Genomic DNA, 11,873 nt, shown 5'->3' on the forward strand with positions numbered 1-11,873 from the left:
GTAGGTTGGATTGTTAAAGGAGAAATACGATCATCGTTTGCTACTCAAGCACTTGCCTTCAGATTTCAAGTACTTCTTAGATCACATTCAATCGCTTAATTACGCAGACAAGCCGGACTATGCTGTAAGTGTGAACTGGCGAACTGAGTGAGAATTTTCCCCAAAACACGCAACTTTAAATTTTGCAGATGCTGGTAACCCTATTCGAGCGCTGTATGAAGCGACGCGGCGTCAAGGAAACCGATCCATTCGACTGGGAGAAGATAGAGGAAAACAATGCCGACCATGGCGGAGTTGGTGGGGAAGCCAAAACCGGAGGAGGAGGAGGAAACGCAGCCGTACCAAAGAGTGAACTAGTTAAGAAACACAAGGAAATAGAGCTAAATGAGGTAGGGAAATCAGCCTGTTTTAACCGAAGTTAGCAGTCGGTTGAGTGCCGCTTTCGTTTGCTTTCAGGAGAAACGTAAAGTGATTGCCGATTCGGTCAAAATCATGCACACCGAACCGATCGAATCGATCAAGCCGCAGAATGCGAACGCCGTGAACGCAAAAATCCCGAACGCAGCAGCGCTAGTAAATGCCGGTCAACTAAACAACGTCCAACAGAACAACAAGTTTGCTCCGGATCCGTTGGATCCCCGCAGTAAAGACACCCTGCAGGCGTTCAAGGATTTAATCGGAAGTCAGGAAGTGACCAAAGTGCGGGTGAGTTTTGGTTCTCCGCTCCCTCAATGAAGCTCCCTCATTTAATTTTTCGAATTCGTTTTCAGCCTGAAATCCCGTTGGTGCGTGCCCACACGGACGTCAACAAACCGACCAAACACGGCGGCAGCCGTTTACGGATTCTGACCGCACCCCCGGTCAACATCAAAGACTTCGCATCCTCGATAGAGAGCCTACACCAGCACTCGCAAGCCAATGAAATCAATCTGTCGGAAACGCGGTCCAAGCTGAAAACGGAAGCCGACGAGGTAAGCTGTACGCCCGGCGATGGTCCGACGGCACCGGGAACCCCGGGAACCGGTACCGAGGGCGGCCACATGGCGAACTCGCTGACGCAGCGCCAATCGCTGCATCTCGGCGGCAAGAGCCTGCGCTCGTTCGCTAGCCAGTCGGCCAAGTACCGCAGCGTGGCGGACGACAAGAGCTGTCGGGACTTTTCCATCACCCAGCACGCGATCATCGACGACGAGAATGCCAGCCAGCACCAGACGCCCAAGTATCAGGGCGCACTGACGCTGGCCTCGCAGTGGAAGAGCCAGTTCGACGATTCGGACGACTCGACCGATGGCCTGTGGAAAGGCGAACAACATTCCGAAAATGCATCCAAGAAAAATATCTCGGCCCTGAAGGAGCAACCGCAATCGGTTAAGGAACCGGTGTTAAAGGATCAACAGCAGCAGCAGCAGCAACAACAGCAGCAACACAAGCAAAATAACAACAACAACACATCGATGAGTGCTATTGTTAATAATACCACAACTAATAATGCTATTACTACTACCATTACGGACAACCCGGCGGCAGACCTTGCAAATAATCTCAACTCTTAATTTATTGATGAAAAATATGAAATTATAAGAGGAAAAGCGTATAAAGCAGTATAAAAAATTATCTGAAAGGTGTTTTGATTTACTTTAATTTCGTTTCATCCTTTAGAAAGTTGATTTGCAAGTGAAATTACAAATCTTGGTTGCCATGATTTCGCTAGACTCTGTGGCGTTACACACATGTGGTTTTGACGTTAGCAAAACCGCTGAATTTCGTTTTACTTCGAGATTAAGTTTGAAAATTTGAACAGTTTGGAATAAATTTTTTGTTAATATTGTCAATAGGATAAAGTCATGACCCTCCTCCAGTGAGAAATAAAATGAAATTTCAAGATTCCTTGTAGAAAATGAGTAGGCGCTGTAAAAAAGTATCGGTTTACATCATGGCGCTGTGTATTTGGCCGTATTGACCGTGTTTGACGTCTACAACTCGTGCGCTGGACAATGAGCTCCCTGGTAGATCCGAATCTGTGACGCCGATACCACTGCGTGCGCCGACTTACCGATGGCAAGTACTTCCGCAGCCATCTCTTCTGAAAGAGATTGGTGTAGATCTGCGAGGTTTAGTAGTTATAGACTAGCGTAACGAGACTCTCGTTATATGGCACAAAAGGTTTTGAAGCTTTGGATGGTTCCAACAAAAATGATTAGACGTTAGTATTTCGTGCTCACCACCTTCGATAGGTATGTACGTGAGGGGGCGTGAGTTGATGGTGCTTTACACTTTTAGTAGATTGTTTCTGAGAACTTCATCTGTGAGCAGCCTTGGAAGTTTTATCTGGTACAGTATCATCTTTATGGATTTTACCAACCTCTCCCAGCTTGCACCCATGTGGGGACCGCTCGGAGGTAAGAAAAACATTTAATCTTTGGTGTTACGATTTTTCCATCAATTTACTCTGGTCCATGGAGGGCAAAGCTTCGCCATGCTCACGATTCGCACCAATAAAATTTGATCCTCGATCGCTGTATATGTCTATCGGAGTTCCTCTCCTGGGTATGAAGTTGCGCAGGGCCAAAATAAAAGCGAGTGTGTGATTTCTGTTTGCATAGCACGAGCCAGCAAGCATGTGATAATCGGTGTGACTCTCCATCTCTTTCTCGTGCGTCTACTAATAGCAACTTGAATCGGGCCAAAGTTGTCGAGGTCGACACAGACAAAGAGTTAGTCCTGGGTTACGAAATTGTTTTCGGAATGGCAACCGGTAGCGTAATGAGTGCTGGGAATCGTTGCCGGAAGAACAAAAGTGATTTAAAAAATAAAAAAAAATAAAAAATAAGAAAACTTATCCAATTTAATTCTACTATGTGTATTTTATTCAATGACAGATACGTATTTCGCCTACGACTTGCAGGCTTCCTCAGTGTCTGTTTTCGAACAGACAGTTCGAAAACAGACACTGAGGAAGCCTGCAAGTCGTAGGCGAAATACGTATCTGTCATTGAATAAAATACACATAGTAGAATTAAATTGGATAAGTTTTCTTATTTTTTATTTTTAGGTTTTCTTATTCTACTAAGACGCTCCAAAAACTTCAGTCAAAAGTGATTTATACGTATTGTTTTTGATTGTATTTGAACACTTTTTTTTAAATCAAATCAGTCCAGTTAAAATCATTCCAAATCATCCAAAGTCAAGTCCAAATCATTCAATTGAGATTTCACTTAAATTGTTCAAGGACACTTTCGACTCTCGACTTTCGTTCTTGGTGTTTCACTCATCGCCTTTCGTCGTTTGGTTTGTCTTCAACGCCTCGTTTTCTTGCCATGTTGTCTTTTGATGTCGTCTGATTGTTCTTTCTTTTACCTTTTTAACGTCTGTCTCGTAATGGCGTTTTTGGTCGTTTGTAATATTTTTTGACATTACTTGCCACTCTTTGCCGACTTTTATCGTCCGCTCATTGCTTTTACTGCATCTGTTTATAGTCTTTTCGTGATTTTTATAATCTCTAGGAATATATTGTTGTTCTTTGGCGTTTGTTCGGAGTATATTTTTCGTATTTTTTGTTCGTTTATTTGTAAATTAATCATTCTTTCGTCGTCTTTTCATCATGTTATTGCTGTTTTTTCATCTTTTTCGTTTTTTAACTCCCTTTCTATCACTTTTTCGTTTATGTCTGTTCCGTTCTTTCTTTTATTATGTCCTACCTTTCCTCCTTCTCTGTTACGTTGTTTTTATTTTCTGTGTTATTGCTTTGGTCCTCTGTTTTCTTTTTTTTTTCTTTTTCTGTGCCGTTTCCCTCTTTTTTTGTTCTTTTTTTGTTTTGTTTGAACCCCCAACCCCCCCCCCCCGTCGCTACGCCCATGACTGACATGCATACGATTTTCAGCACAAAATCGCATAACAGTACGGAGCGAGTCGCGCTTAATCGGATATTATCGTATGTAAATACTTATATAGTCGTAACCCTTAAAGCTATTCGTAACCACGTATATCGCCTCCCAAATAGTATGGATAAGCCAATTTTGCACATCAAATAAGATTTATTAGCATGTATATCTATACGTAATGCTGATTTTGATCTTTTTTATTATACATATGAAAATGCTAGCTGGGTCCTTTCTTCGCTCGTTTTCCCTCATTTTCTCCCCTGTTTTCTGTATCTATTTATAGTCTTTTTTAAGGTTTTTATAATCTCTAGGCAGTTTTGGTTGTCCTTTGCCATTTTTTCGGAGTCTGTTTTGGCCATTACAAATATTTAAAAAATGTTTTGTCCTTCCGGTGTTGGCCAACTGACGGGAGGCAAAATAAAAAAAAAGAGATTTTTTTAATCGAGCAAAAAAAACTGCGCTTTTAGCATTTTTACTTAAAGTTTAAACGTGAAAACTGTATCTATTCTTGCTTTTTATAGATACGATAATTATTTCCCCAGCAAAAAATACGAAAAGAAAGACAAAATCGAACGAAATTTTCTGTTCCGTGTTATAAGCGGTAATACTTATTTTTCGAGTTTTTTGGAGTTTTTTAGAGCCCACAGGCAATTGGCTTTATAAAAGAATTTTGACTTATATCCGACAAATTATTTTTTTGTCAATCCATTTTTCATGCCAATTTTAAAGGGGGGGGGGGGAGGGGGTAGGAGGGGGGTGACAAAAACCTTAAAAATAATTTGCAAAGGCCTTATAGTATTTTTGTCGTCTATTTGCTGTTTTTGGCGTTTTTCATAGTCTTTTCGTCATGTCATGGTGGTATTTTTCCAATGTTCTTTCGCCGTCTTTTTGTCATCTCTTTGTTATCGTTTCTTCGTAATCGTTTTCATTTTGTTACCTCGCTATCGTATTTTTATCATCCTTTTCAGTTTTCATGATCGGTTCACTATTTTTCGATCTTATTTTCGTCGTTTTTTTATGTTGGTTTTTGGAACTCTTGCTGCAGTTTTCGGCGACTTTTTAACGTTTTGTCGTCTTTTTTTGGCTTTTTTTGTCATTTTGTTGTCTTTTCTTTGTTTTGTGTCATTTCTGTACCATCTTTTGTGTTTGTTGCGCCGCTTGTTTCTATTGTCTTTTCGTCACTTTTTTTGGCCATTTTCTTGTCGTGCCTTGTCGTGTTATCAAAATTACAAAAATAATGCCTTTTTGCTGTCTTATCGTCTTTCTTTCGTCATATATTTTTCTAGCATGTTTTATCGTCTTTTTATCGTTTTGGTCGTTTTTCATTGCGCTTTTTAAAGAAAAACTTTTCATGATTGAATTCCCCAATTTCAAACTTCGTATTCCACTAAGAAGCTAAAAACTTCAGTTATGTTTTAGTTTCTTCTCGTCGCCTTTTTCATATTTCCATGTTACTTCTGTCAGACTTTGGTGGTCTTTTTCCATCGCATTTTCGCCAACTTTACCTGCTTGTATCCCGTATTTTAGTCATCTTTTCTTTTTGTTGTATTTCTGAAGGCTTAAATAATGTTCAACTGTTGTTAGTTAGCACTTAAAAAGAATAAAACTAGTTAGTGCAAGTGGGATAAGGTCAACCGCACTACTGAAATCACATTGGGAACTGTCAAAACGAGCGATGAAATAGAAACGAAAATATTCCACCTTTTCGTAGGTTCGTAGAAAATTCCTTAGGCTATCACTCACCTGTTTGCCGCTTACAAAGCGCTTTTCCATGTCATCTTCCGCCGACTGTCACCACTGGCCAATACTTTCGTGGAAAGTTATCACGGAAGGTCGGTCTACAATGGACTAAATCGTTACCTTGCGGTAAATGCTCTAGTAGTATTGCGATTTCGAGACTCCATGCATATTCAACGACTTCAAAGCCGCATATGATAGTGTAAACCGATAAGAGCAAAACGATGCTGGACATAAACGGTTTTTCGGAGAAGCTGCTGAGACTTATTTCCAAAGTTTATTTGTTTGTTATAAATCATCTGACAAAGTGTCTTGATGAAACAATTAAAACGAATTAGTTTTAACTAATGTATTTTAAACAAATCAGTAGGTTTACCAAATTCAAAAAGACGATCAACGCTGTTGAATACTCTGACAAAATAACCGAAGTTCGTCCGGTGAAATTGGTTTACAAGTCTCGAAGAGGGTCTCAGCACATGTTGTGATGCACGGAAGTTTAACATAGACAGTATAGTTTCGAGGAATCTATTTCACCGTTGAACAATTTGCCATAAACAGGACCTATTACAGTGTACGGCGTCGTTCGAGTGTGTCTAGCCAAAGTAAATGGCAACGCCAACGCCTGGGCAAATCTCTCAAAGCTAGACGAATGAATCTTCTCTGCACACGTTCAATCCGCAAGTGCCAATCGAGCTGGTGCGAAGTCCAAATCAAGCAACCATTTTAGAGCGTGCAAGTGAGCAACTTTCACAAGGCTTTCAGGCAATGAGGATCCTTGAAGTTCCGTCCTACTTTGGCGATGAATCCAAGTTGTCTACTTAAGCTTTAGACATGATCGCCATACGGTGTCTGTCATATGTCAGCTCGTAGACACGGAACGGTCAGGGACAAATCCGTGGTGATCGGAAGATATGTAGTTGTTAGTGCAATTCAAAATAACAGTGCTAACAAATATTTTAAATAATTTTGATACGGCAGATGAATTAATTGACCCGGGGAAGTTCTTTACATTCCGACGGTCACTTCTTTTAAAGACTGGGAACATATAACAGTCATGGTGATAATAACTGTAAATAATAAATAAGTTTTTCATATTTAGCGTATGTTGTACGGCATATACCATCTAGGCGATTATTGAAAGACTCAAAACACATGTTTTTGCAGAAGGCTGCAAATCTCTAGGATCTTTCCTTACAAAGTTATAGCTTATTTATTTTTCCTTAACTTCACGAGCCAAAGGCGATAATTTTGTAAGGAAAGGTCATAGAGATTTGCAATCTTCTGAAAAAATGTGTATTTTGAGTCCTTCAATAATTGCCTAGAACCATATATTCCTGTAAAATGCAACCAACATAAGCTAAGTATGAAAAAGTAATTTTTAAACAATTTCTAAAGAAAATGCTCTATAGCTCTACACTCGATAGAGTTAGAAATGTCATTTCTTTAGAAAAGTTATTTGCCTTTACATTTTCAATAACTTTGTCGAAGAAACCATTTATTTTCATTATAGTACGTGATGACTAACTTTCGACAGTTTTAAATTAAGGGGGATAATCATACGAGCAAAAACGCCGAAGACGATAAATGATAAAATGAAAACAAAAGACACTAGGAAAAAAGTTCCACTTTTCGCCCATTTCGACTACTGTGGCGGTGTATGGAGGAGAAGGATGAACCAGGAGCTGGCGCAGCTCTTCGGCAAACCCAGTACCTATCCAGAAAGTTGCTAAAGCTGGAAGGGTACAGTGGGGGTACAGTTGACGTAGACAGCCGAGCTCCGTCAGCATTGTCATGTACAGCTTACAAGATCGTGTTTAGACTGTTTTTTATCGTAGCCCCCTTCTTATAAGATAACCAACGCACGGTTGAAGACGACACTCCATTTGCAACCTTACGGATGGCGAGGTTAGGGTTCCGTTTAATGCACTGGCTACTCTTTTAGTCCAGCTTCCAGCTTTAAATTTCCCGATCATTATGTACGGTCGGTCTAGAATCATTCTACAAAATGAGGGGTATTCAGATTTATTAAATGCACGATTAAAGAAATGTGTCAAATTTGACCAAATTTTTGTCGTAATATCCTTTATTTAGATTTCAAATTACCTTTTGTAAATTTTGGAATGAATCCATACCGAAATGAGAGATAAAACTATCTCGATGGCTTGTAGAACATGAATATTACTGAAAGCTACCACATTTATTGACATGAAATCAATCTTAATTTTTTTGAAAAAAAAGTAAACGCATGGTAATTTAGTTTTGGACAACGAACAAATGGAGAATCAACTGTCCTACTTAGCAGTAGCTCGGACGCAAACTCAATTTATAACAGCTTTACCAACTGTCCGAAAGAAAATTACGTCATAGCCAAAGTAAATTGATATATACCAGGTATGTGACCATCGAGGGTTGCATTAGTGTGTGTAGAAAGAAGAAGAAATAGTTCTGAAATATGGTGGAACTTGCATGAAAATTAAAACTAAATTAATTGTAATTAATGAATGCAGTTATATTATTCCAGAGAAATATTTGAACATTTACAATGAAATGTAAGGAATATATTTTAAAGTCATTTGCACTTGTAGCCTTCTTTATTATGCGTAAAAAATTTGAGAACATGGGTGACTAACTATTTCGATGTGCAATTGAAAAATGAATTAATGTTAATGTAATACTTCACGATCAATGCGGTATACGGTTGCTTGAATTAAAACACGTTCCATCCAACATTTTGCTTGCATGATGCTCTTGAATATCTGCCTTTAATGTCTTCTTTTAAAAAATAGTTTTATTCGAATAGATGCTTGTGCTACTGCTTGAAAATCCTTAAGTTGAAATCACTGTTCCAAGATGATACCTTTTTATCATAAATTTACCCGTCTCAACACTACGTAGAAAACCATAAAAAGTAATCTTAGATTGCTACAAAACGGTCTTAGAAGATAATTAACACTTTAAAAGCTTACCAGAAATCAGACGAAAAATATCGCGGGCGGATAACAATGTTGCTCATGCTGCTTATTGAACAATCATGTCCGAGCATTTAAAAAAAAAAATCTTTTTTGTTTTACTACTTGTAGGAAAGCGATATAACGACATTTCTTTGAGACATCTTGATACCGCTTTGACGAAAAAATTTCCGCTTGCAATTTGGAATGTTGCACTTCATTGTATTCATGAAAATACATACTAGAAATAATGTTCTAAGCATAAACATAAAAGCTGTAAGAAAAAAAAGACAAATCTTGCGTATCCAACGATTTTTTAAAAAAATTAACTAATTTTCCATACAAAATGCTCGAAATCTCAGAACTAGTGTAGATGTGTTAGTGCAAAGTGCATATGACAGCTCGCATTGTCATATACCTGGTATATATCAATTTACTTTGCGTCATAGCCTGCTTCATTATAATCCCCTTACCTACCGAGTCCACCCACAACCACAGCGAACGGCAAAATATAACACTCCTGCTGCTGTTGCTGCTGCTGCTGCTGCTGCAAGCAGGAGCAACTGAAGCGTAAACAAATGCTGCCCTTCCTGCGCATTTCATGACTGTCATGTTAGCAGCCACTGTGAGAGATCACCGAGAGCTAGAGAGAACCCCTCTTGATTTTTTGTGTGTGTAGTGGAACACTCGAATGTACAGAAACGTAATACCTACGAACGAAGAGCTGCAGCGAGCCAGCAGAAGCAGTGTGGTGACCAACCAAAGTGATCAAAGTTGAAGAAACATTATGTGCTGAATTCAGTATAAATCACAGAATCGAAAAATTAGTCAAAGTTTTTTCGTAAAAAACCAATCCAAATTGTAGTTTGGAAACTAGTGAAGGTGCTAACGCTAAAACTGGAACACATTTGTGCAAAGGTGCTTTAGCATATTTAGGTTTTCATCACACACAAGTGTGTAAGTTTTCCCGAAAGGGAAAACTTTTTGAAAGATGTTTGCTAGATTTTAACATTGATTGATTTATTAAGTAATAAAAGCTCGCTATTCGCGGATGTGTTTTATTTCTTTTTTCCATATTTCGACTGCTGGTGCTGGTTCTAAGATTGGTGAAAAATTTCGTTGTTTTTATCCCCCCATTCGGATCGGATAGGGAGGAAAATTGAACTCGATGACAAAACTGCAGGGAGCACGTGTTACGGTTGACTGGCGCTTGTACGCGCCTGTCAGATGTGGGAAGCGCCAAAAAAGAAAGCGCCGTTGGGTGTCCTTTCCGAATGTGTGCATACCTACTTACATACGGTTGGGAGATTTAAATTTGATTTACCTCTATGCTGCCTTTCGGAAGGACTGAATGGGATTCCGATGTGTGCATATTTTATTTCTTAATAAAGAGATGGGTGTTCTAAGTCAACGTGGATGTTACCACATGTATGATGAGGGATAGGACGCTGGAGAATGTTGCTTACTTAGAAAGGGTTGCTTTGATTTTGGAATTCTTTTTCAGTTGACCTTTGGGATGAATACTGAAAAGGAAAAAAAACCTTTTATCTAATCGTCCTTTCTGCAGCGTTTTTTAAAATTTATCTAATCAAAGGATTCAAAATATGTGGCACTTAGTTTGATCTTTCCTTTTCTTATTTTTGTTTCTATCTTTTGCAAATATTGTACAGTGAAACTACCTCATCAAAATCACATCTGTTTCTCATATTTTTCCATGTCTTTTGAAAAGTTCATTAATAAAATATAGCTCATTACATTACCCAATACATTTTTCTCTCAATGAGTACAATTTGATTTCAAAAACTCTCACTACATATATCGTATTCCTCAGATTTTTTACATAATAATCGCTCAAAACCACTAGATATTCTTCGCCGATCCAAAGTTACAGCGATTGGAAGAAAGAAACCAGCGATTTTTCATAAATAATCAAGAGTAAAATTTCATTTTCTCGAATCACAGAGTCTGTTTAAAAAGTCTTTAAAATTGCATCTTAAATAAAAAATTGATTTTTTTATTCGACAGTCGTATCCCCTTAAGTATAAAATCACTTAAGGGGGCATGGTTGTCGATTTTTTTTTAATCAATATTTTTTCATTTTAGTTTTTAATTCTATAGACTTGGTCGCTTATTGCAATACTAATTTTACAATGATCCGATCATGAAGAGTAAATGAAAATAAATCATGCGCCTAAATATGGTAGTGACTTGGGGAACCGACGCAATGATTACGTTTGATATTGCGACATTTGCCTCTATTTGGACTACCTCGATTTGCCACGATTATCACAGTCAAATCTCGCACATGTTTTCGTTCAAGGAAAATGAACTAAAGATGAAGGGCTAGAAGGGAACTGAAGTCAACCCATAACTTGATTAAACTAAACGCCACTTTAGTGTCAGATTAACAATATAAAATACGGTATGTGTCATAAAATCATTATCACAGTAGTCTAAATAGTGAATAGGGCAATAATAGAGGATACTATTCATCAAGCGCACGTCTGTCTGCAGCTGCGCTAACAATTGGTGTTTGTGCTGAAAAAATAGGAACAGAAGATAAGAGTCATCCAATAGAGTCCCGTAGAACCTGTATACCAATATGTATTGGAGATAGCACGTACACCTTAACCAATACCTACGGCCCAACAAATGACAAAATGGCGGATTCCAAAGCAAATTCTACGACAGGCTCGGACAGAGCTATGCTGAAAGCCCAAAATAGGATGCTAAAATTGTCATGTAGGATACACGGACTGGGAACGAGAAATTCTTTCATTCTGTCATTGGGAGAAAACTGTTTTATAAAGGAAGAGGCTAACTTCCAGATCATATTCTTATTTACGGTCGGCTCTTTACGAAAATCATCCATATGAGGTATTTTCGGGGGCCGGACATTGGTTCTAGTCATTCATTTGTAAGAACCGCACACGAAATCTCCGTTGTCGAACGGACCGAAATCTCTCACAAAGAGGAAAATGCGTTTCAACATCCAGCGGTAGAAAGCTGATGGTATGGCATATAACTCTCTAGTTATTAAACAGCAGAGCAAGAAGATTTATATCTAAAAGCGCTTTAATTGACAACAATAAAGAATTCAAGAATTCTTAGCGTTTATTCATAAATAATTTAGAGTTTATTAATAAATACTATAGTATGGCACTGGAAATTGAAAAACAGCCATGCGCCTCCTTTACTACAGGAATTGATGGAGGCGCCTTGTTGAGAACGGTTGAGAAACTTTTTCGTACGACAAGGCCACAAAGAATTAACTAAATATATTGAAATAAAATGCTCTAAGTGTTGT

At 38.5% G+C, this 11,873-nt stretch overlaps 1 protein-coding gene across 2 annotated transcripts in view; it reads left to right on the forward strand.

Annotated features, from left to right (window-relative positions):
• The window catches only part of LOC128737932 (tau-tubulin kinase homolog Asator), a 42,921-nt gene extending 41,335 nt beyond the window's left edge, over positions 1–1,586 (forward strand). The window contains exons 7-10 of one of the 2 annotated variants that reach the window (XM_053832712.1): positions 5–124; positions 189–389; positions 457–705; positions 771–1,586. In XM_053832712.1, coding sequence (XP_053688687.1) covers positions 5–124; positions 189–389; positions 457–705; positions 771–1,553 — 1,353 coding nt within the window. In that variant the 3' untranslated portion in view covers positions 1,554–1,586. The remainder of the gene's footprint in view (positions 1–4; positions 125–188; positions 390–456; positions 706–770) is intronic. The other variant, XM_053832720.1, reaches the window with a different exon arrangement.
• Positions 1,587–11,873: the final 10,287 nt, after the last annotated feature.

Source organism: Sabethes cyaneus, chromosome 1, assembly GCF_943734655.1.
Source record: "Sabethes cyaneus chromosome 1, idSabCyanKW18_F2, whole genome shotgun sequence".
NCBI classification, from domain to species: Eukaryota; Metazoa; Arthropoda; class Insecta; order Diptera; family Culicidae; genus Sabethes; species Sabethes cyaneus.